The sequence below is a fragment of the Tursiops truncatus genome, chromosome 3 (genome assembly GCF_011762595.2).
Source record: "Tursiops truncatus isolate mTurTru1 chromosome 3, mTurTru1.mat.Y, whole genome shotgun sequence".
Taxonomy (NCBI): Eukaryota; Metazoa; Chordata; class Mammalia; order Artiodactyla; family Delphinidae; genus Tursiops; species Tursiops truncatus.
The window spans coordinates 129,647,876-129,673,680 of NC_047036.1; the positions used below are offsets into that span (position 1 = coordinate 129,647,876).

Sequence of the window (25,805 nt, forward strand, 5' to 3'; positions counted from 1 at the left end):
CGGGCGGGACTTTGGGGGTCCCTGGGAGCGCGTCCCAGCCCACACCAGTTAGCGCCCAACTTGCCAACTCCCCGACTTTCGCAAAGCTCCCGCGGGCGGGGGAGCAGCGGAGGAGCGGGCCGCACCATCGCGGCCCGAGAGGGGGGAGCGGTCTGCACTGGGCCCTCGCCGCGTCCGGGCGGAGCAGAAAGAGCAGCGAGAAGGCCGCGGCTCGCGGCGTATGGCTCTCGGCAGCCGACCCCGAGGAGGGGGGGTGGGACGCGCGGCTCGGCAGGACTAGGGGGCGGCGGTGTTGGCGGCGCCCACCCCCCCGCGGTGGCGGCGCGGTGGCGGAGTCCGGCTCCCCGGCCTGCAAACGGCGGAAGTGCCGCGGAGTTGGAGCGGGGCCGGCGCCGCGGTCGCTTCTCTTCGCTGAGGTACTGCCGCCGCCGGGCGGACGGGCGGACGCGCGGAGCTGGGGGCGGCGCGGCGGGGCCGGCGGGGCGCGGCGGGGCTGACCGGCCCCGATGAGGCGGAAGGAGAAGCGGCTTCTGCAGGCGGTGGCGCTGGTGCTGGCGGCCCTGGTCCTTCTGCCCAACGTGGGGCTCTGGGCGCTGTACCGCGAGCGGCAGCCCGACGGCACACCCGGGGGATCCGGAGCAGTGGTGGCCCTGGCGGCCGGACAGGTGAGTCCCCCAGCTGCCATGCAGTTGGAAACACGCTCTTCCTGAATTCACATCTGGCCTTCGGTTCCTTCCTTCGTCGGCCCCTGTCTGCTTCGTCAGAGTCAGGTCCAGAGACTCCTCGGTTCTTCCCATTGTTTTAGGTGGGAAAATTGAGGCTCAGGGAAGGATAGGACTTGTCCTACGCTATTCAGAAACCGAAGCAACTGATGCCCAGTGTGATGGTCTGTTTCTTACCATAGGTTACTATCCTCTTTTCTGTCCCTGTGTGGTGTCCCCTCACCTCTTCCAGCATCCCTCTCTTTTGGAGGATCCTACAGCCCTGTATCCCAGGATGACTTCTTCTGGAGATGTTGGTCCTTCTATGTGGTGTCCAGGTCTTTTCCGCTTTTCCCCCCACCTGCTGATCGCGATGTTTCCTACTCAGGTCAGCTCCTTTTCTTGTTTACCCATCTGCCCAGAGAGACACCTGGGCCTTCTTCCTCTCCACCCTCCTTCTTTCCCAGCCGTCTTTCTTTCCTAGATCCTGTGGCCTCGGCGGATGCAAGGATCACGCTCTCCTTGGAGCTTCAGGCCCTGGGAGATGGTGGTGGAGCTCTGGTCTTTGAGGGGCCTGCTGCCTTTGACTTTCTGGGAATCCAGAAGTGGGGGCTGTGGTGGGAGCACCCTCAAATTCCCCAGAGGCTATTTGTACCCAGTGCTCTGAGGATGGAACATCAGATGCTTCCCCTGTCCCTTCTCAGAGTACCCATGACCCCTTCTGAACTTGTCCAGGCTGATTAGGTGTTGTGTTTCTTGCAGCCAAGACTGAAATCTTAATTATTTTTGCCTCCTCTGAACTCACCTATGTACATTTGTGTGTGTGTGTGTGTGTGTGTGTGTGTGTGTGTGTGTGTTTGAGAGAGAGAGAGAGAGAGAGAGAGAGAGAGAGAGAGAGAGAGAGAGAGAGAGAGGAGTACATGTAGACTGCTAGCAAAAGCTCTGTCACATCACTCCTACTGTCCTAGCTCCTAGGTGCCAGTGAGGCTATATATGCATGAACTGTTTCACACAGTGGGACATTTCAGGTTCTCTTGTGGGATTTGCTTGGTCCCGTGGAAAGTGGGTAAGTTGTGCATCAGGGCTGAACTTGACTGATGGTCGGCCGGATAAGGGAAGAGGCTGACTTTGGATGGTTTTCCTTTCTCTTCCCAGGATCAGGCTGCTGTCTTGAGTACAGAGGGCTCTTTGCGACAGGGCTGACCAGTTTGAAGGCAGCCTGTCATTCTGGTAATTGTTGCAAACCATCCTGGAGGACCTGGTTAATCCTTTTGGTAGATCCACTGTTTGGAACGTAAGGCCCCAACTCCTTTCCTAAACCCCTGGTTCAAACCCTGACAGCTGACTTCGACACCTCTCTCTTAAATTCTGTATCTATATGGGGTTTCCCTTCATGAAATCTGTTCCCACCCTGTACTAGCATCAGGGTCAGGAGTTCAGGGTTCTGTCCTCAGCTTTACTATTAACTTGCTGTGTGTGTCCTTGATCACCTCCCATCTCCCTGTCTGAGCCTCCCTTTCTCCATCTGTAAAATGTGTTTACTGGTCCAGCTCCAGCTTTCTGTGATACCGTCAGTGAACCAATGTGGAGGACAATGGCCACTTCTTTTTCCTTTCCTAAGGCAGGAGCCCCTTGTAGCATCCCTAGCTGTGAGGACTCCTTACTGGACACAGCCCCAGATCAAGGGGGCATTGTCCTGCCCAAGTGCAGACTCTCCTTTGGAATAGCTGTAGCCAGTTCTGAAATAGCTCCTGACATTCTGCCTCTGCCTGGAGAAAGCCCTCGTATTTCATTTGCTGTGGATGCCAGAGAAATCCTGATTTTCATTTTCTATAGACCCAGATGTGTAGAGAGAAGGTCAAGGTTAACTGCCAGTTTAGCCTGAGCTTTCAAAGTAAATTAGTCACTTGCACAAGAGGGGATTGATGGAGTAAGGCAACCTTTTGGGCAGAGAGAGAGGGGAGCAACAGCTGGGCGCTGCTCGGAGCCCTGAACTGAAATGGACAGAGGGGCTCATCTGGGAAGGTCTAGTTCTTGTTCATTTCTTTTTCTCTGGAATATCATGAAGGGGAAGAGGAGAAAGAAGTGGTAAAAGGGTTGGGTGGTGGTGGTAGGGGGTGCCAACTGATGATCCTCGCTTTAAAGAAAATATCTCAGCCTCCTGGGAGCAGTAGAATGGAGCTATTTCCCCAACCATCAGCTCTTCTAGGTGCCGTAGGATTCAGCATTCATCTGCTGCCTTTCAGGAACACCCTGCCAAATTTCCACACAGCCCCTTTTTGTTTCACTCTCCTGCAGATGCATAGCACTAGGCTTCGCCTCGAGTCCTTTTGAATGTCAGCTGGCCTCAAGGGAGGAGGCTGACTTCTCAGAGTGCTGGTGTTCCATCCCTCATCCCAGAGCGCTGGAATGTGCACGTACCACATCAGGCTGCTGTCTGGGGAATCTGGCATCTCAAGCGCACAGAGCTTCTTTCGACAGGGCTGACCAGTTCTGAGCTCAGCTTGTCACTCCTGTAATTGTTGAGGATATCCCAGAGCACCTCATTGATCTTTCGAGTAGAAATAACTGCAGAGGCTCTGGAGGGAAATCGGACAACAGGATTTTATCCAAATGAAAACTATATTCCTTGTGGATTTGAGAGAAGTTTCCTTGCTGGTAACATACTCACTGTTTTAGTCCTTTAACTCCTTGATTTCTCCACTGGATTAAAGAATACAGGATTTTAAATTCAGAGGGTTTGTCATCTGCTAGAACGTAAGTCGATGTAACTTATGCTAGCTTATGCTTAGTGTACTACTGGAGCTGGGTAGGGCAGCTGATTTGTAAAGGACACATAAAGCTTCAAGGATCTGAGCATTCATCTGGTCGGACAGCTGGCTTCTTGGAAAGTAGCAAAACCAAGCAAGAAAAGCCAGTCTTGAAGCCACCTTCATTTTAATTTGGGGGGTGCCTCTCATTTCTAGTCCCAGTCTGCTTAACAGCTTGGTTTAATTCTCTGATCTGTTTCATATTCCAGGCTTGGGAACTGGCTATTAAAAACCCATGTCAAAGAAATGTGACGCAGTGCCTCCCCATTTCTGAGCCATAATCTCTAGTGAAAATGACTTCATTGGATAATAGCAAGCATGCAATAGAAATTGGTGGGATAATAGAATGCCAACGACTTTAATTTTCAAATATCAAGAGTTTTTCTCATTGTTTCAGAGCTGAACTTTATTCTTAGAACATCCAGAAATCAATACTTCCCTCCCCCCGCCCCATTTTTTTATTCTTCCTGGTGGCAGAGCCTGACCCATCAGAAAGTTGAGTACCACAGAAATGTAGCCATGGAATGATTTGTTTAATTTTCTACAGAGGGGTTGGGATACTTTAGATTGCTAATCACTTCTCTGTCTGCTTGCCCAACTGAAATCTGATGCCGCTGGGGAAGTGTTGTTGATTTACCTGAGCAAATCTGACTTCCTGCATTCTTTTTTCATCCTAGGCTTGCAGTTTCCTAGGGAGCCCAACTGATAAAGGTCTGGGAACAGAGGCCTGGGTTTTAGTTTATTACTCTCTTGCCCTGAACGCACTGTGTGACCTCAGGAAAGTGGTTTCACCCCTCTGGGCCTTAGATTCGCCACCTGTGAAGTGAGAGCTTAGATTCAGAAGGAGCAAGGTAAATGTGTGTCAGAAGAGTGCTTCCCCTCCCCCGGCCAGGGCAGACATTGCTAATCAGTCACTTTCCCTTGAAGCCCAAACTTGACCTCCAACTGTTTCTCAACACTGCTACTCAAGTGGAGTTAATGGCATGTTGAATCTTATTTCAGTGTAGGGGATAGATACTTTGTTAGGACTTTCCCAACTCCAGCATCCTGGGGTTCTGTGAGTTTGGAAGCTTGTGTTGGAAAGGCCTGGATAGCAGAAGTGTGTTTAAACAGGCCGCCATATCTACCTTGTGATGAGACCACTACTTAGGGATATGTTTATACGCTAATGCCTCCTCTCAGGCTGTGTTCAGCGTTTAATCTGTTGGCTCCAGTGACATGATAACAAAGAATGGAATCAGGAATGTAAAAGCAAAGGCCCATTTAAAGGATAACCATCTTGCTTGCTAATTGTACCTTGTCCGCAGTCAGCTCTTACACAGAGATGGCATCAGGATCTCATCAGTAAAAGACACCGTGAGGCAAACTTGGCAGCCAGAAATGTGTCCCGTGGCAGCTGAATGCTCACAAGGTGTTTGCAGTGGGCTCTGTATTGTGCATATATCTGACTGTATGTCATGTATGTGTCAGAGCCAGCAAGGGAAGAGCTGATGCCCCCGATGCCCCCAGGAAGACTTAAATAATTTGATTCCTGCTTCTCAGAGAACCATTGTCCTCATGCCCAAGAAAGGAGGTAGCCTATACCTGCCTGAGTTCCTGTGGCTAAGGAGTGCATCGTGGCCTCTCCTCCCAGAAATGTCTTAGAGTAGAAACCGCATCCTCTTCTAGCACATAGCTTAAGCCTTGGCACTTGGAAGACAGTCAGAGCGTGTTTGCTATAGGATCTATGCGTGTCAGAGCAGGAACGGTTCTCCAGAAGTTATCTAGTCCAAGCCCCTCATGTAGTAGATACGGAAACTGAGGCCCAGGAGAGGGGAAATCAGTTCTCAGAGGGAGGGAAGCAGACCAGAGCCCAGTTCTTCTCCAGGTTCTTGCTCTGTTTCACCATGCATGTTTTTTCCCTTCGCATCCTAATATTTGATCCTTCTCTATGATTATATCCCTCATGAGCCAAGATTATCACTCCCAGTTTTGGAGGCCAGTACGTATTGAGACCGATTATCTGCTGGAACTTACCGGGCTTTTTTGCAGATCTGTTTTTGTAAATTTTCTTTCTGAATTTTGACAGTTTTAAAGCAAGTGAAATGTATTAAATTTTAAGGTGGCAGTGGGAAACAGCAGGGCAATAGAGGAATTAAAAGGATGCATAGCATGTGGCACCATTACTGCTCCCCGTGGCAGACAGAGCCAATCTGAGTCTAAGAGCCACCTCAGATTCTCTCAGTTGCAGTTAACAGAAGGAATTAAGCCACGTAGGCTGAACTGAGTAAGGGAATATATTAACTCCTGTAACTGCAGTAGACTTCAGGTGTGGTATGATCTAGAGGTTCACATCGTAGACTGAGCCCCCAGGGTAGCAAGAAATGGTTGTAGCTCTTTCTCACCTCGTCTCCACACCCAGATCCTACAGGAGAGAGTCTGCTTCTTCCGGTAGCTTCTTTATAAGAGAGTGGAAACTTGTGTCCTATAAACTGTAGCAAGACTCCTTGGGTGTTATTGGCCCAATGTGGATCTAACCATTCACACCTGTCAGCAGGATGAGCTGTGCTGATTGACCTAACCCACCCTGCAGCTAGGGGTGAGGTCAGGCCACCCAAATCATAGGAAGAGCAGTTTCCAGGAGAAAAATCTGGATGCTCTCATGGGGAGGAGGGGAAATGAAATCTAGGGATGAAGCCAACAAATGTCCACTCCAGAATCCTGCTGACACAGTGTCCCGGGCAGGCACTGCGAGGCATCAGACCCGGGCCTTGAGATAAAACCTCTCTGCCATCTTGGACTCAGTTTTAGTTACTGAACCTGCAGTCTGGAGGTCCGTATTCTCATCCCAGCTCTGCCACCCCCTGGCTAAGATGATTCACTCTGTGGGCCTCAGTGACCTCCTGGGGAAAGCCCAGGCGCAAATGCTTCCTGCACAGGGTAAGTGGAGGGTTAAGATAAGGAGCAGTTAAAAGCTGCTTTTATTTGATCTTATGAGTTCTGCTGCCGCCTTCCTTTCCCCTCACAGGTGTTCTGAGAGCTGTCCCTCTCCCCCACTCCCACACCCCCCATTCAAAGGCAGTTCATTGAAAATTTGTCTCAAGCTGAAAAAGAACTTCTGTCTCTTCAGCTTCGACTTTTTTTCTGCCTGGCCCTTCTTAGCTGGAGGAGGCGGAGTGTTCATACTTTGGAAGCTAGAGGAAGCTAAACAATTCCACTTGCTGTGGTGGGTGGGTGTGTATTTATGAGTGTGTAGCTTTCTCTCCATGTGTCTCTCTCCTCTCTCTTATCTTTGGATGGTTCCTGTTTGCTGCCCTCTGCTGAGTATAGATAGGAGAGGGAAGGGGAAAAGCAGGCCCATTTCTTCCTTCTCTTTGGTTTTGGGAGAATTCTGAGCTTCAGATGCTGAATGGTCTTCAGATTTCCTAGGTGATAAAAGCCACAGTATGAAATGACACTAACAAGAAAGATGATGATGTAGATGATAAGATGGTAATGTCAATAATAATTAATAGCAGCTACCATTTATTTAGCACTTATTCTGCTAGGCATTGGACTCATAAGCCCTTTACCTGTATGTCTTGTTAAATACTCACAATTATAGACAGGTGGGAGCCAGTGAGGGAGTGGAAGCTCACAGAGGTACAGGTATTTGCCCAAGGATGGCCCAAGGATGCACAGCGTGTGGTTGTGGAGCTGGTGTTTGAGCCTGTGAGTCTCTGACCCAGCGCTGAGGCAGGAGAAAGACCCTGCTTTCCACACCGCCCCTCCACCCCTCCTGTGAGGCTGCCATGGGGGCCCAGATGTCTGCACAGAGGGGAGTGACCATTGCTCTAAGACTGAACTTCCTCGGTGAGCCCACAAGGTCATTTGGTGACCTTGAAGAGGAGCCTTCACCCCACCCCTGCCGAAGCCGCATTGGCATAAGGACTCCCCAATCTCACTAGATTGAGACACTGTGGAGCAACGTGTAGGGCTTTGGCTTTGGAGCTACACTGCCTGGTTCAGGTCTCTGGCCTTGGGCAAGTCACTTGACCTCTGTGCCTGGAATTCTTGGCCTGTAAAGGCGTAATGTTAACTCTGTGGGGGTGGGCATTCTGAGGGTTGGATGAGTCACTGTGGGTGAGACCCTGAGCACCAGGCCTGGTACAGAAAGCGCTCAGTGAGTGTGGCGGTGCCTGGCTTAGAGTAGGGATCCATTCTTCTTGGCCTCCCTGTGGCGGAGGGAGGGAGGGATGCTTATATTGTCTCTGTCTGGAAGGTGGAGGATAGGTGGTTGGCCTCATGGCACAGGCTGCTCTTTGTACCCCACTCCCTGACTCTTTGGAATCTGAATCAATCATTGGGGGTGCCCACCTACTTCCTCCCCAAGGAGAGAACACAAATCCTCTGCATCCTTCTAGGCAATATTCTTTGCCGCTTCCAGGAAGTATTCTTTGGTCACTCTAGCCCCCAGGGGTCTCTCACCCTGCTTTAGTTCCCCTGAGCCCCTGGCTTTCTCTGCCCATTTAGACCAGAGGCCTTTCCAGGAAGGCATGGTCCTGTCTTTCTTTCTGCTTCTCCCTCCCTGCCCCTTTCTGTGTGTTCTGTGAGCCTCTGGACCTCCACACATGCTGCTCCCTTGCCTCTGACACCCTTCTTCCCTGCCATCTTGCCGCTAAACGTGACTCACCCCTGCTGGGGCAGCCTGGGGTAGCGGTCTCTCCTCAGGGGTCCAGAGCCCCTTATGAAAACATGCAGTGTAGTCATCGTTTTTGATCTGTCCAGCCTGTCTGCTCCTGAAGGAACCTCCGTCCCAGTCACCCTCTCTTGGTTGCCCAAAGTATTTGCTGAGGGACTGAAGGAGCAGGTGAGTGAGTGAATGATGTGTGGGTGCTCGGTGACTGCTGGCCGAGTGCAGGAAGCCTGGCCTCAGGGAATGGTTCTTCTGGAACTGCGGGGCGCTTCGGCGTCCCTGAGGAGCCTGGTAACGGTGGAGGCTCCAGGACCCGTGCCCAAGGAGCCTGCTTGTGTCAGTCTGGGGTGGGCCAAGGAGCCATGTATTCAACAGATCCTACTGAGAATCCAGCAGGGAAATCTCTCCTCTCCGCCCACGTCCCCAGCTTGTCAGCACCCCCAGGAGGCAAACCTCGCCTTCCTCGCCAGGTGCTTACTCCTTTCCCCCCAGGAGCACTTGGAACATCTATTCCTGGGGAGTGTGTTTAGCTGCAGCTTCCCCAAGTGGCCAGCCAGCTCTCCCCGGGGGACTCTGGTGCCTGTTAATAGTGGCACCGTGTCAAATGCAAACAGCTTGGAGTCTGGGATTGGCATCTGGGATGGGCCGTGCCTTTTGCAGATCCCTCCACAGTGGGCCACAGGCACCCTCTGCAGCCCTAAAGCTTTGCTTTCCGCTGGTGCCTGTGATCTGTTGCCTTTCTCAGATGGGTCCTCTGCCTTCCTGCTGTGGGGGCAAAGGTGAGATGCCCACAGAGGGGGCAGGTATTGAACTCAGGGCCTTCCCAGGAAGGGTCACATTATGGAGACCCTAGGGGCCTCTCCCTTGAGTTGGAGAGAGTGTGTGATTGGGAACTGGATCCCTGATTCCCAGGCCCAGCTCTGCCTTCTCCTAAAATGAGCACCATCAGCATTCCTTCGTCGTGTCGTGGTGATGATTAAATTACATTAAAGGTAAGAAAATGAGCAGAGAGGTTCCGTAACGTATCCGGGGCCACACAGCTGGGAAGTGATGGAAATAGGGTTCCAGCCCAGGTGTCTCCCTCGAGCAGCGCAGAGCTCACAGCCCGAGGCTTCCTCCTGCTGCCTTGCCATCCTCTGACCTTGGGTGAGTCCACCCTCTTCCCCGGACAGACGTGGGAGGTTATCACTGAGAGCCCCACGAGCCTGGTTCTTGGATCCATTGTGTTGGCTCTGGAATGCTCTTCTGCGAGCCGAATGCCTCAATGCAGTATTGCAGCAGGTCCCACGGGCCGCCTGGGAGCCTCACTCCTGGGCAGCTTCCCAGTTAACTGGGGTTGTATGTTTGGGCTGGTCTTGCCCTGTTACAAATGTCAGCCTCCTGGAAGAGGGAGAGGCCAGGGCTGCTGAGCAGAGGGGGCTGGCGGGGCTTTGGAGGAAGGTGGTTTCCTGAAGGGAAACAGGTTGGAAACATCTTGGCGGGGGAGTGTGTGAAAATTACTTCCTGCTGCTAAAGCACATTGTATGTGCTCAACTGAAAACTGTTATTTTTGCATGCCTCCTCCTGAGTATTGATCCGTCAGCTGCTGACAGTTAAAATGCATACCTGTGTGCATGCATCTGTGAAATAACCAGTTTCTAAATTCAGCACCTAACTTTACTGAAAAATTAGTGACTGTTTTTGGGGCACCAGGGGCTATAGTTTGAATTCCTGGTTATTTTATTGGTAATAAACCTTAATGGCTGTCTCCTTCAGATAACTTCTTTTATTACTTTATTTGACGTTTGTATTACTTAAAAAAAAAACAACAACCTTATATGGTATTTTATTGGAGGTTGCAAACTGGTGGCCTGTGGGCCACATGTAGCCCAGAGACATGTTTTTTGTGGTTCATCCAATGCTGGCCCATAAATGGTTGGATGTCTTTATTTTTAAATGTTAGTAAGTTGTTGTCAGTACCTAAACATTGGAATAGCTCACATTTTTAAAAATTATCTTTTCTGGCTTTTAGGGGAAAATGGAAAGGTCTAGCAGCTGGGCCCGGGTTACAGTATCACAAAAAGTGGCTGGATCTGTGTAGCAGCTGCCCCATCTAGACAGGCTCCGGCTCTTCTGTCGGCCGTGGCCCCTGCCACACTTTGTGATCTCAAACCTGGGTTCCTCACCCTTTCCTGTAACTGTGCTGGCCTCTGGGGACATTTGAGTTTGGGAGCCCTGCTTTATAACCTGTGTCCAGTTTGTCACTTGACAGATGAGCCAACCGAGGTTCAAAGCGCATAAGTGACAGGACAAGTTACAGAGCCAGTAAGCTGAGGCTGGTCCTTCTGACTGTAAGCCTAATGCACTTTCCAGGGGGGAAAAGTGGTTACTTGGAAATGTAGAATATAAGCCTTAGGCTCTTGAACAGACTCACTTAAGTTTATATCTGGATGATTCCTGCTCTGTGTGAGACTAGGAACCATTTGCCTTGCCTCTCTGTGTCTCTAGGGGTTCTGAATCTGAGGTCCGCCCTGTCTAATATAGTTTGTTCCAGCTGTGTCAGGGGTGTGTAGGTTCATTAGCAACGACGTAAGCACAGAGTCCACTTCGTTTTCTGCCTGTGCACCTTGGCATGTCGGGGTCCCCCAGTATGTACACTCCTGTTACAGGGGGAGTGTTAGGAGTCTGTGAAATGAGAGGGAAGATGGCTTTCCCAGCAGAAACGGCACATGCCTTTTGTGGGGGGCTGGGGGGCCCTCAAAGGCATCCGGAGGGCATTTCTGGAAAAGAGCCTGTGTGAAGGCAGTTCAGCTGAATGTAGCCACCCAGGTCTCTGAGGACAGGGCCCTTTGCCAGGGCAGGAGTGGCTGCAGCTCCATCCCCCTCCCTACTGGAACCTTCCCTTAGAGGTTCCAGGTGGCTGTTGGTACGGCAGTGGGGTGTGGGAGGACAGGGCACAGTTGGCGTGGTGGCCAGTGCTGGGCTGAGACTTCCGTCACTCTTTCCGCCCTGGCACCGCAGAGGTACCAATAACCTGCATTAATCATTGCACTCTTGCTGCCTTCCGTGCCTGGGGCCCATCTCATTTCTCCACTGTTATAAGCGCTCTTACTGTGGTCATTTTGCAGATGGGAAAACGGGGGCTCAGGGAGCATTAAGTAACCTCTCGGGCCTGCAGAGCAAACAAGTGAGTGGTGAGACTCAGACTCAGATTTCTGACTCTCAAACTTTGCTTAACTGCCTCTTAACTACCACGTTTTGTTGATGCCCGTGGCAAGTCATTTGACCTCTCTTGGCCTCCATTTCCTCATCTGTATAGTGGGGATAATACCTTCCTGGCATGTGAGCAGAGTCCAAGTTAAAGGGCCTCGTCAGCTTTGAGACCTGAAACTCTTCCTGCGCCCCTCACTTTGGGCAGTTGCCAGATCTTGCCATCTGGTGTGTTCACTTTCCCACTGGGGAGGGCGGTAGGGTCTCCCCGCAGGGTCATCCCTGTGTGTCTGGGGTGTGCCTCTCCGGGCCTCCCTCCCCAGCCTGGATCCTGGCTGGGCCGCTGCTCTTCCCCTCCCCTGGCAGCGGGGAGCCCTGCCAGGGAACAATGGGGCACATTAAGAAGGCTGCCAGGTGCCAAGCCAGAGGTAGTAAAGGGACATTTGATTAGTTTTAACTAATTGTCAGGGTTTTGCTCTCTCTGTTTTTCCTCTGTAGCAGTTAAGGTGGCAAAAAGCCCTGGTGTGGATTTCCTCCCTCCGTGGTTTGTGTGGGCTCTCTTTGGCTTTGGGTGTGAGTTCGCCTCTTTCACCCCTTCTGATTCTCAGCCCTCTCTTTGCTCTGTGTATGTCTCTCTCTCCCTCCACCCCCACTCCCTTCCTAGGTGTCTCCCCTCTGCTGTGTGTGTCTCTCTGAGCAAATATGATGAGATATGAGACTGAAGAAGCCATCCGCCTACCACTGTAGAATCCACAATTCCGAGGGACTCTTTCTTCTTGCCCTGTCTCCCCCAACTGCATCCCTGCCAAATGGTCAGCCATTGTTGGCTTGAACACCTCCAGTGATGGGGAACTCATTTCCTTTAGCTGAGCAGAGTCCTAGGTAATATGCTGTGGCTCAGTGTGGCCTAAAGGATTTCTTGAGAGTCCACTACTCATCTTCACAGGCTCCTCTCAAGTCTTTCCCTTCCCAGAAAGTCTTCTTTGACCTTCCTGTTAGAACTAATCTCTGTCTCTCGGAAATGCTTATAGAATTTAATCTGTACAGCTTCAGTGGCACGAATGTTGTAGTGCTATGTTTTGCCATTTCTCTAGGCAGAGGGAAGTTATATTGAAGGAGCTTTCCTAGCAGGACAGCTGAGAGGGCTTCCAGCTGGAGAGAAGGGGTCCCAGAGAGCTGCCATTTGGGCCTAGGCTTCCTCCTGTCTCTAGAAATTCCACCCCCAAACGTGGCCAGTGTATTTTATGTATTCTTGTAGCCCAGAGAATATTTTAGGCTTTGCAGGCCGTATGATCTCTGCTGCAGCTCCCCAGCCCTGTCATTGTAGTGTGAAAGCAGCAGAGACAATACATAAATGAATGGGCATGCCCTGTGCCAGTAACACTTTATCTGCAGAATCGCGCGGCAGACTGGTTGGCAGGCCCTGGTTTGCTGACCCCATGTTCTGGTGTTTTCCTGGTGGAGGAAATGCCTTCACTTGCTGTGTGACCTTGGGCGGGTCTTTCTCCAAGGACCACATCTCCCATGGATGAATGGACTGCTGTGGGTTGAATCGTGTCCCCCCTGAAAAGATACGTTGAAGTTCTAACGCCAGGCCCTAAGAATGTGACCATACTCGGTCACTGCCGATGTGTTTGGTTAAGATGAGGACATGCTAGAGTAGCATGGTCTTGTGTGACTTCATCATGTGTGACTGACTGGTGTCTTTATAAGAGGAGGGACACAGTGAAGGAAGACGGCCACGTGAAGTCTGAGGCAGAGATGGAAGCTGTGCTGTGTAAACCAGGAGGCCTGGGGCGACCAGCAGCTGGAAGAGGCAAAGGCGCATCCTCCCCCAGAGGCTTTGGAGGGAGGCTGGCCTTGCCAACGCCTCACTTCTGAACTTGTAGCCTCCAGAACTGTGAGACAGTAACTTTCTTTTTTTAAGCCACGTAGTTTGTGGTCATTTTTTCTGGCAGCCCTAGGAAATGAATGCATGGACCATTTTCTCATCAGATTGTCTTATGTGTGTGCATGAGTATGTTTGTATGTTGTGTTTGTGTGGAGATGGACAAAACACTGTTGGCAAAGGCAGGGATAATTGTCTTAATCTCTCCCAGCTACTTCAATTCCTTTTGAATTCATGGGAGAAATCCTCACTTCCTGTGGAGGATTAGCTTATTACCCTGCACGTATGTATTCTTTAGCTAAAGCCATTCTCCTTGTTAAGAGATCAACCTCTTTCAAATTTTTTTTTTAACACTTAGCTATTAGCCTTGAATACCAATGAGTAAACACATGTTACATTCTGCCTTTTACTTAACTGCATTGTCTCTTTGTTTTTGAGTTCCCACTACAGTGGTTTCAACAATTTGTTTTTGTTCTGGGTCCCACCTCAGTTGATTTGGGGCGGGGGTCATTACTATGTGATAGGCACAGAAAACAGCCCCTGCCTTCAGAGAGCTCTAGTCTACAGGGTACACAGTCAAGTTCACAGTGATGTGGCACATAGGCAGAGCAGCCTAAGTACTGAGGGAGGGGTCAGCCAGGCGATGCCAGGAGGAAGAGGTCAGGAAGGACTTCTGAAAGGCAGTGACTTATAAGGTGGCCCTGAGGAAGGTTAGGAATTTAGCAAAGCACCCATACTGGGATTGGGGTCTCTCAGGTGGCAGAGTCATTGCACCTTTGGATGCCCTTTAGAGAGTCACTGCAGGGAGTGAGGACTGTGTCATGGGGCCTCTGATTGGGAGCCTGGTCCTCAGGACACAGGGAAGCCGGGGATAGAGTTTGTACAGATGATGGCCTGATCCGAGGTGTGCCTCAGAAAGGTGGAAGTGGCAACGCAGGAGGCACCGGAGGCCGGGGCAGCAGGTTGGAGGCTATGGGAGTGGAGGGAGAATGAACCCATTCGTCCGCACGCTGCACCCTGCTGTGGACCAGATGCCGTGCCAGGTAGTGAGGCCACCAAGCTGCGTGACTGTCAGCCCCTGAGCTTCAGACGCTCATCACGGTAACTCCTCTGCAGGCCGCTTTGGCCAGACACGGTCTTAAGCACCTTACATACATTATTGTTCTTAATCTTCATAGCAATCCAATGGCAAGCACGCTATAAATATCCCCATTTTATAGAGGAGGGCACTCGGCACCAAGGAGATGAAATATTGCACCCCAAGTCACACAGCTGGTCACTGATGGAGCTGTGGCTGGCCTGCAGGGTCTGAACTTTCACCACCACACTTGGCTCCACGCACCAGCCGAGTCACTCGGGATCCAGTGGGATCTCCCTCTGGTGGCCGCAGGTACGGGGTTATATGTGAGCACACAGGAAAGCCAGTTAGCTCAGATGGATGGAGCGGGGGCGGTGGGAGCAGGGAAGTCTTCCAGAAGGTGGAGCTCCTGACCTAAGTCTTTGAAGGCAGGGGCAGGGCTGGGGAGGGGTGGGGAGCATAGGGATTCCCAGCAGAGGGGAAGCACAGTCAAAAACCCAGAGTGGGGAAAACCATGCGGCATGTGCAGGGTCTCCCAGGTTCATGTTGCTGGCCCCTAAGGAGTAGAGCCAGGAGTGGGCCTGGAAGAGGCTGGGGTGTTGGTGAGGCCAGGTCCATGGGCTGGACTCCACATGGCGGTTCCCAGAGACGTAAAGGGTGTCGGGCAGAGAAATCATGTGATCAGACTTGCTCTCTGACGAGTCTGGAGGTCTAGAGTTGAAAAAGACCTAAGAAGTCATTTTGTCAACTGCTGTCAGATGTCTGCACGTGAGGCCAGGTGGGACAGAGGAGCTCCCAGGACAGCACTTGCGGGGCCTGAGCGCTCCAAGCGCGGGATGAGATCCAGAAGGCTCAACATGTGGTTCAGCCGGCTTTGGGGCCTATAGTTCTATTTCATTCAACATGTCATTGATCCAGCAGATTTTGACTGAATCCTGAATGTGCCCAGGAGGGCTCTCTGCTACGCACTTGACATTCCAGGAGGAAAGGACATGGTCTCTGTTCTTGTGCCCTTAAGGACCTGCTGGACCTCTAGGCACACAGTGCCAGGGCAGGGTTGTGAGCAGTTGGTGGAGTGGGCACGGGGCCCTGAAGGCATGATAGAGGATGCACAGTAGCCTTTGAGCTGATCTCTGTGCTGCCCCCTCTCTCCTCGCTCCCTCCCCACCTCAACCGCAGGCTTATAAGGCCACAGGTTTGCCTGGGTTTGAATCCCAGTTCTGTTCTTTACTAGCTGTGACACTTTGGGAAAGTTATTGAGTCTGTCTCCTATGTTAAAATTTTAATTTAAATCAGGATTAAATTAGTTCACATACACAAAGCACTTGCAATAGTGCCTGGCATATAAAAAGTGGTACATAGATGCTATTATTATGTCAGATCCAGAATCCCTTAGCCTAACCCCTCTGTATGAGGCGTATTTTAGGATTCACAGTTATGTTCGTCAGGGTTCTATCAGGAGAGAGAAGCCACCCAGTAACCTGGACATGGAACTTTGGGTATAAAGAACTATTAACTGTGACAGGAGATTGGAGTAATGAAGGATTGGCTATTACGAAGTGAAGAGAGCTCTAAATATGTTCTAAAGAATGTGGGAATAGCAGATACAGGAGCAGCCACTAGCCCTCGGGCAGAGATAGAACAGCAAGAAGCACAACCCCCTAAGGAAGATATCCCTCCTGGGCTGAGATAGAGCTCTTAAGGAAGAGGGCGGAGATCTTGACTTTGTTGGGGAGGGAACAGCTGTGCTTACTGAATGGCAGAGAAGTAGCTCTGGTGCCACTCCAGTGAAATGTGCTGGAGAAAGCTGTTTGTGGTGGGGTAAGCCGTTCTTGGTGAGGTGTCTCATGGAACACATTTAGCTACCAAACCGCCCCAGGGAGTAGGTGTTAGGGGGAAGCTGCCAGCAGCTGGATGCTCCTGGTCACTGAAGCTGGACGACGGAGAAGGTGTGCTTGCTACAGGAGCCTGGACCGGGGAAGTCATCCATGCTGCCTGCCTGGCAAATACACCAAAACCAGGATGAAAAACAGAGAAACAGAAAACCCTTCCTTCTGCAGTGTCTCTCTAGCATCTGCTGATCACTGTTAATATCATGTTATCTGGCAAGGGAAAAATGTTTAAAGGGCCCAGATCCATCTTCACACAGCTGTCAAAGAAGGTGAATTTGAAGTTGAGAGGCAATAAGTTGTCGGGTGGCATAAGAATCTTTCTGAATTAGGAAAGTTAATACAGCGCACACACTGCATTATGTAATAGCCCCAGCAGGGTCTATGGTTGCCCCTTATAATCATAACACATTTTTTTCCCTGTGGCAAAACTGTGAGAATATTCACACTAAGTGAATAAATAAAGACTATAAGTAGCCTCATGTCTGTTCAGGTCAGGTTTTGTCATTAAACGAGTTCCAAAAAAAGCTTTTGGATTCTGACATCAAGGCTAAGGGATTGTTGACCCATATTATTTTCACTACCTTTCTCCAAGCAGCAGCCAGAGTGGTCTTCTGGAAATATGAATCGTGCCACTGGCTCTCCTGAGGACCCATCAGTAGCTTCCTGTTGTTCTGAGACACAGACTAAACTCCACTCCAGGTCCCTCCCCACATTACCTTCCCCCTCCGCCCTCCATTCTACTGACCTGCAACAAGCCGTGCATTCTCCTGCACAGAGTCTTTCTCATCGCATGGGCGCTCTGCCAGTTACCCTACCACACACACAAGCTGTTTGCACGTGCAAACAGCTTGGTTAATGCTGCCCCACCCTTTAGATCTCAGCTCAGGTGTCCCAACCTCAGGGGAGCTTTCTGATCCAACACCCCCAGCACCACATACACACCCGCCAACCCTCACGCCAGTCGAGGCATTTTTTTTTTTTTTTTTTTTTTTTTTTTTTTGCGGTACGCGGGCCTCTCATTGTTGTGGCCTCTCCCGTTGCGGAGCACAGGCTCCGGACGCGCAGGCTCAGTGGCCAGGGCCTAGCCGCTCCGCGGCATGTGGGATCTTCCCGGACCCGGGCATGAACCCGCGTCCCCTGCATCGGTAGGCGGACTCTCAACCACTGCGCCAACAGGGAAGCCCGAGGCTTTTTACTTTAAAGCACGTATCTTAGTTTGTGATTACACAGACTTACTGTTAGTGTGATTATTTGATTAGTATGTCTCCCTACTATTCTATAAGCGCCATGAGGACAGTGGCTGTGTCTGTTTTCCCCCTCATTATTTTATCCCCTGTGCTTTACCCAGTGCCTGGCATATGACATATTTGATCAGTGAGAAAATGAATGAACAATCTTGGATTGGATCCTGAACCAGAAAAAAAATTAGCATGAAGGACATTACATCAGATCAATTGGCAAAATTTGGATATTGACTGTAGATTAGATAAGAGTGTTGTTTCAGTGTTAAATTTCCTGATTTTTATGTCCTTAGTCACAGGAAATACACGCGAAAGAATTTAGGACTCGAGGATTATTATGTCTTCAACTTTCTCTCAAATGTTTCTGAAAAAAATTATAGATACAGATGGCAGAGAGGGGGAAAGAAAGATAACAGGAAGGTGGAAAATGGTAACAGCAAACATGGTTGAAAGATTCATTGTGCTTTTCTTGCATCTTCTCTGTAAGTTTGAAATTATTTCACAACAAAACTTTTTTTAAAATTTGGTGAATACAATGGACAGATCATCCAAAATGAAAGTAAATAAGGAAACACAACCTTTAAATGTTACATTAAACAAGATGGAAATAATTGATATTTATAGGACATTCCATGCAAAAACAGCAGATTACACTTTCTTCTCAAGTGCTCATGGAACATACTCCAGGATAGACCATACCTTGGGTCACAAATCAAGACTTGGTAAATTTAAGAAAATTGAAATCACATCAAGTATCTTTTCCGACCACAACGCTGAGACTAGATATCAATTACAGGAAAAAAATCTCTAAAAAATACAAACACATGGAGGCTAAACAATACACTACTAAATAAACAAGAGATCACTGAAGAAATCAAAGAGGAAGTCAAAAAATACCTAGAAGCAAATGACAATGAAAACACGACAACCCAAAACCTATGGGATGCATCAAAAGCAGTTCTAGGGGCTTCCCTGGTGGCGCAGTGGTTGAGAATCCTCCTGCCGATGCAGGGGACACAGGTTCGTGTCCCGGTCTGGGACGATCCCACATGCCGCGGAGCGGCTGGGCCTGTGAGCCATGGCCGCTGAGCCAGTGTGTCTGGAGCCTGTGCTCCACAATGGGAGAGGCCACAACAGTGAGAGGCCCGCGTACCGCAAAAAAAAAAGCAGTTCTAAGAGGGAACTTCATAGCAATACAATCCTACCTCAAGAAACAAGAAACATCTCAAATAAATAACCTAACCTTACACCTAAAGCAATTAGAGAGAGAAGAACAAAAAAACTTCAAAGTTAGCCGAAGGAAAGAAATCATAAAGATCAGATCAGAAATAGATGAAAAAGAAATGAAGAAAATGATAGCAAAGATCAATAAAACTAAAAGCTGGTTCTTTGAGAAGATAAACAAAATTGATAAACCACTAGTCAGACTCATCAAGAAAAAAAGGGAGGGGCTTCCCTGGTGGCACAGTGGTTGAGAGTCTGCCTGCCGATGCAGAGGACACGGGTTCATGCCCCGGTCCGGGAAGATCCCACATACCGCGGAGCGGCTGGACCCGTGAGCCATGGCCGCTGAGCCTGTGCATCCGGAGCCTGTGCTCCGCAATGGGAGAGGCCACAACAGTGAGAGGCCCGCATACCACAAAAAAAAAAGAAAAAAGGGAGAAGACTCAAATCAACAGAATTAGAAGTGGAAAAGGAAAAGTAACAACTGACACTGCAGAAGTACAAAGGATCGTGAGAGATTACTACAAGCAACTATATGCCAATAAAATGGACAACCTGGAAGAAATGGACAAATTCTTAGAAAAGCACAACCTTCCAAGACTGAACCAAGAAGAAATAGAAAATATAAACAGACGAATCACAAGCACTGAAATTGAAACAGTGAATAAAAAACTTCCAACAAACAAAAGTCCAGGACCAGATGGCTTCACAGGCGAAGTCTGTCAAACATTTAGAGAAGAGCTAACACCTATCCTCCTCAAACTCTTCTAAAATATAGCAGACAGAGGAACACTCCCAGACTCATTCTACGAGGCCACCATCACCCTGATACCAAAACCAGACAAAGATGCCACAAAAAAAGAAAACAATAGGCCAATATCACTGGTGAACATAGATGTAAAAATCCTCAACAAAATACTAACAAACAGAATTCAACAGCACATTAAAAGGATCATCCATCATGATCAGGTGGGGTTTATCCCAGGAATACAAGGATTCTTCAATATACGCAAATCAGTCAATGTGGTACACCATATTAACAAATTGAAGGAGAAAAACCATATGATCATCTCAATAGATGCAGAAAAAGCTTTTGACAAAATTCAACACCATTTATGATAAAAACCCTCCAGAAAGTAGGCATAGAGGGAACTTAACTCAATGTAATAAAGGCCATATTTGACAAACCCATAGCCAACATTGTCCTCAGTGGTGAAAAACTGAAACCATTTCCACTAAGATCAGGAACGAGACAAGGTTGTCCACTCTCACCACTATTATTCAACATAGTTTTGGAAGTTTTAGCCACAGCAATCAGAGAAGAAAAAGAAATAAAGGAATCCAAATTGGAAAAGAAGAAGTAAAACTGTCACTGTTTGCAGATGACATGATACTATACATAGAGAATCCTAAACATGCCACCAGAAAACTACTAGAGCTAATCAATGAATTTGGTAAAGTAGCAGGATAAAAAATGCACAGAAATCTCTTACATTCCTATACACTAAAGATGAAAAATCTGAATGAGAAATTAGAGAAACACTCCCGTTTACCTTTGCAACAAAAAGAATAAAATACCTAGGAATAAACCTACCTAAGGAGACAAAAGACCTGTATGCAGAAAACTATAAGACACTGATGAAAGAAATTAAAGACGATATAAACAGATGGAGAGATATACCATGTTCTTGGATTGGAAGAATCAACATTGTGAAAATGACTATACTACCCAAAGCAATCTACAGATTCAGTGCAATCCCTATCAAACTACCAATGGCATTTTTCACAGAACTAGAACAAAACATTTCACAACTTGTGTAGAAACACAAACGACCCTGAATAGCCAAAGCAATCTTGAGAAAGAAAAACGGAGCTGGAGGAATCAGGCTCCCAGACTTCAGACTATACTACAAAGCTACAGTAATCAAGACAGTATGATACTGGCACCAAAACAGACATATAGATCAATAGAACAGGATAGAAAGCCCAGAGATAAACCCGTACACATATGGTCACCTTATTTTTGATAAAGGAGGCAAAAATATACAGTGGAGAAAAGACAGCCTCTTCAATAAGTGGTGGTGAGAAAACCGGACAGTTACAAGAATGAAAGTAAAAGAATGAAATTAGAACACTCCCTAACACCATACATAAAAATAAACTCAAAATGGATTAAAGACCTAAATGTAAGGCCAGACACTGTAAAACTCTTAGAGGAAAACATAGGCAGAACACTCTATGACATAAATCACAGCAAGATCCTTTTTGACCCACCTTCTAGAGTAAGGGAAATAAAAACAAAAATAAAGAGATGGGACCTAATAAAACGTAAAAGTTTTTGCACAGCAAAGGAAACCATAAACAAGATGAAAAAACAACCCTCAGAATGGGAGAAAATATTTGCAAATGAAGCAACTGACAAAGGATTAATCTCCAAAATTTACAAGCAGCTCATGCAGCTCAATATCAAAGAAAACAAACAGCCTAATCCAGAAATGGGCAGAAGACCTAAATAGACATGTCTCCAGAGAAGATATACAGATTGCCAACAAACACATGAAAGGATGCTGAACATCACTAATCATTAGAGAAATGCAGATCAAAACTACAGTGAGGTATCACCTCAAACCATTCAGAATGGGCAGAAGATCTACAAACAAAAAAATGCTTCAGTGCTTTGTGACCGCCTGGAGGGGTGGGATAGGGAGGGTGGGAGGGAGGGAGACGCAAGCGGGAAGAGATATGGGAACATATGTATATATATAACTGATTCATTTTGTTATGAAGCAGAAACTAACACACCATTGTAAAGCAATTATACTACAATAAAGATGTTTAAAAAAAATGCTGGAGAAGGTGTGGAGAAAAGAGAACCCTCTTGCACTGTTGGTGGGAATTTACATCGGTACAGCCACTATAGAGAACAGTATGCAGGTTCTTTAAAAAACTAAAAATAGAACTACCATACGACCCAGCAATCCCACTCCTGGGCATATACCCTGAGAAAACCATAATTCAAAAAGAGTCATGTATCACAATGTTCATTGCAGCTCTATTTACAATAGCCAGGACAATGGAAGCAACCTAAGTGTCCATCGACAGATGAATGGATAAAGAAGATGTGGCACATATATACAATGGAATATTACTCAGCCATTAAAAGAAACAAAATTATTTGTAATGAGGTGGATGGACCTAGAGTCCGTCATACAGAGTGAAATAAGTCAGAAAGAGAAATACAAATATCGTATGCTAACATATATATATGGAATCTAAAAAAAAGGTTCTGAAGAACCTAGGGGCAGGACAGGAATAAAGATGCAGGCGTAGAGAATGGACCTGAGGACACGAGAAGGGGAAGGGTAAGTTGGGACAAAGTGAGAGAATGGCATGGACATATATACACTACCAAATGTAAAATAGATAGCTAGTGGGAAGCAGCTGCATAGCACAGGGAGATCAGCTCAGTGCTTTGTGATCACCTAGAGGGGTGGCATAGGGAGGGTGGGAGGGAGACGCAAGAGGGAGGGGATATGGGGATATATGTATATGTATAGCTGATTCACTTTGTTATACAGCAGAAACTAACACCATTGTAAAGCAATTATACTCCAATGAAGATATTTAAAAAAAATTTGGTGAATAGAAATAAAAGTATAAAAGGGGAAAGGGATGCTAGGAGGAGGACACGTACCCCCCCCACCCCACCACCGTCCCCCAGGTGGGAAGGCAAGAGGGCAGGAAGAGGGGCTTGATCCCTTTGGGGGAACTTTGAGGAGGGCTTTGTAGCTGGAATGTGCCCTGGGGCTGCAGAAGGACCAGGCGGGGATGGAGCTGGAGCCCTCATCTGGTCAGCCTGAGGGAGTGAAGTGCTCAGCTGGTCAGCCAGCCTTACGTTGAGTCATCCACACCTACCCCCTCTACATCCTTGTGGTGATTACTGAGAAAAAACCTGCCTACCTGGGTCTCCTATCTGATTTCTCTTTGAGTTTAATAACAGTGAAGCTCTCATCCAAGTATGAGGATTACTCCTTCTACCCTAAAACTGTGACTTTCCTGTTGTTTGCTTGCTGTTAAACTCACCATGTGGTTCCTGTTTTGGTTTTATATTACCATATAACAAATTATCCCAAAGTGTGGTGGCTTAACACAATATTGATTACCAAACGGCTTCTGTGGGTCAGGAATTTGGGCTTAGCTGGGTGGCTCTGGCTCATGGTCAGTCTCTCACGAGATTGCAATCGAGGTGATGGCTGCAGTCCCCTGAAATCTTGACTGGGCCTGAGGAGTCTGCTGCTAAGGTGGCTCCCTCACCTGGCTGTTGGTGGGAGGCCTCAGTTCCTCAACTCCTGGACCTCTCCACAGGGAAGCTTGGGTGTCCTTATTGCATAGCAGCGAGCTTCCCCCAGAGCAGGTGATCTGAGAGAGAGAGCAAGCAGGAAGCCACAAACTTCTATGACCTAGTCTCTGAAGTCGCACGTTGTCACTGACACTTTATTCTCTTAGTTAGAAGCGAGTCACTAAGTTCGGCCTACATGCAAAGAGAGAAGAATTAGACCCCACCTTTTGAAGGAAACCATCATACAGTTCTTGAAGGCCCTACTGTGTGCTTGGCACTGTAGGTGGTTGAAGGGAACCAAGGCATGGATCAACGTCTGTCCTCTAGTAGTTTACATCTGTTTAGGGAAGTAAGACGTGCTCTGAAACTGGTCATAAGAACCAAACTCCACGGCAAACCAAATCAGAATGGATAGCAACGGAGAGCTCTTTGGAGCAGGTGACATCTGGGCTGGGCCTTCACGGGTAGTAACTCCCTAGGTTTTTGACCATGATTTTTGGCACCATTGTATGTGATAATGAATACTGATGGTAGCATTTGGTGCTTTCCCCGTGACAGGCACTGTGCCAAGCAGGACAGCCTTATAGCACATCTCCATTTGTGAACAGCATTCCATAGAATTGTGAAACGAAGCAGTCCTGATGCCAGGCGCTTCATTTATGTTACTTCGTTTATTGCTTTGAGCTGCCTTATGGTGTCACTGTTATAACCCCCATTTTACAGATGACAAGGATACGGTTTAGAGAAATTAAGTAACTTATGCAAGATCACACAGCTGGTAAGCGGCAGGGGGTTAAGACCACAGGTCCTGTAGGTTTATTTTTAATTTATTTTGTTTACTTATTTTTGGCTGCATTGGATCTGCATTGCTGCGTGCAGGCTTTCTCTAGTTGTGGCGAGCTGGGGCTACTCTTCGTTGCAGTGTGCAGGCTTCTCATTGCGGTGGCTTCTCTTGTTGTGGAGCACGGGCTCTAGGCACATGGGCTTCAGTAGTTGTCGCACGTGGGCTCAGTTGTTGTAGCTTGCAGGCTCTAGAGCACAGGCTCAGTAGTTGTGGCACACGAGCTTAGTTGATCTGCGGCATGTAGTATCTTCCAGGACCAGGGCTCGAACCAGTGTCCCCTGCATTGGCAGGCGGATTCTTAACCATTGCACCACCAGGGAAGCCTGGCCCTGTAGGTTTAAATTCCAGCTCCCCTACTTTAAACTTTCAGAGCCTCAAGCAAGCGACTTTAACCTTTCTGTGTCTCAGTTACCTGACCTGCAAAATGCATATACAACTATTTAATGTTCTCCACGCAGGGCCTGGCATGGGGTAAGCATTAGCTACCACTGCTGTCATTATCAGCTCGGAGTCAAACACACAGCTATGCTGTCCTCAGGTTCTTCCCATTAGTTTGTTATAAAGGGTTGAGATGAGAGACGCAAGTGGTGACTACAGCCACCCACTCTTCATGTGCAGAGATCACGAATTTGAATGGAAAAACAACTTGTCCAGGCTGAACATGCCACCAGGGCTTAAGTGACTGATTCTGCCATTTCCAGTTTCTGCTTTATTTCCGTGAGAGAGTGAATGCTTTGAGAGGGATACATGCCTGTTCCCTCCTCTATGTAGGAGGAGGGCCAGGTAGTGGCCAAGCTGGGTTTTAGGAAGCTGAACTTGAGTTGGCGACTTTCTTTGGAAGTGCTTTCCCTGTTGGGAAGCAGTGAGCACTGTATTGGATATAGGTCAGCATATAAGTCTGTGCTGTGTGTCCTTGAGCCAATTATTAAACCTTTCTGGGCTCCAAGGGCCTCTTTTACTGGAAGGGCTTGGCAACCCCTCCTCTCCAGGGTTCTCCATCAGCAAGAAGATGGAGAGGGTGTTTTGAAACCCATAAAACTCAAGTGCTAGGCTTTGGGACTCTTCATTCTCTTCCAGCCATTTGAGGACTTGCGGCTGCTTTAAGCTCTTGGAATCCAGAAAGGCTGTTTGATGGGAGTTACTCCCCACCCCCGCCCCCCAGCCACGCACACCCTCTTTGCTGAAACATTCTAGAGAAAAATCAGTTTCAGTCTTAATTCTGAGGATCAAAACAGCCTCCAAACAAAATCAAGAACCAGGTGGTTCTCTTTTTGAAAGTTCAAACCCGATACCCAACCTAGGGGACTTATCTTTTAGAATTAATCTTTTTTCTTCTTTAACGAATTGGCATTTGTCTTCTGTGCCTGTTCGTTATGGAATTTATCCAAATGCTCCATTCACTGTGACTCAGAAGCAGTGCGCACTCACACCGCCCCCCCCCGCCCCCCGCCCCTGTGAGAAGGGCAGAACCTACTTTGATAAAAAAGTCTTCCTCCTTTCATTTTCTCACTTTAGACTAAAACGCTTCCTTTTTTGTAACTTAAAAAAAGGGACTAATTTTCTCTTTTTAAAATTCGGATGTGCATGCACCAATTTTTAGAAAGATTATTGCACATCTCAATATATTCATTACCTGCCGAGGCTCTGAGTGAGTCTCCTCTGAATCATCTGGTGGCACGAAGTGATGGGAGGGGCGTCAGGCAGTTACCTGTACTGGAGGCTCCTTCTCAGTGTCTCTCCTCCATTTTCTCCCTGTTAAACTGTACCAACCATGAGACGAAAAGGGGAGAGGCTGAGGAAAGAGGAGGAGGAGGGGGAGGAGGAGAAATGTCAGCGAGGGGCTGTCAGGGTTCTGCTCTCCCGCTGTCTGACCCCAGAGCAACTACTTAAACTCAGAGCCCCGTCCCACCTCTAAAATGGGGATAATGACAGCATTCGCTGTGAC

General features: G+C 48.3%; 1 protein-coding gene across 6 annotated transcripts in view; it reads left to right on the forward strand.

The window, feature by feature from the left end:
- The first annotated feature begins 376 nt into the window (after window positions 1–376).
- Window positions 377–25,805, forward strand: part of GALNT10 (polypeptide N-acetylgalactosaminyltransferase 10) — a 237,757-nt gene continuing 212,328 nt past the window's right edge. For 2 of the 6 annotated variants that reach the window (XM_033853499.2, XM_033853502.2), the window contains exon 1: window positions 379–665. In XM_033853499.2, the coding sequence (XP_033709390.1) occupies window positions 507–665 (159 nt within the window). In that variant the 5' untranslated portion in view covers window positions 379–506. Of the gene's footprint in view, window positions 666–25,805 lie in introns of all 6 variants that reach the window. The other 4 variants (XM_033853503.2, XM_033853504.2, XR_004525933.2 and 1 more) reach the window with 3 other exon arrangements.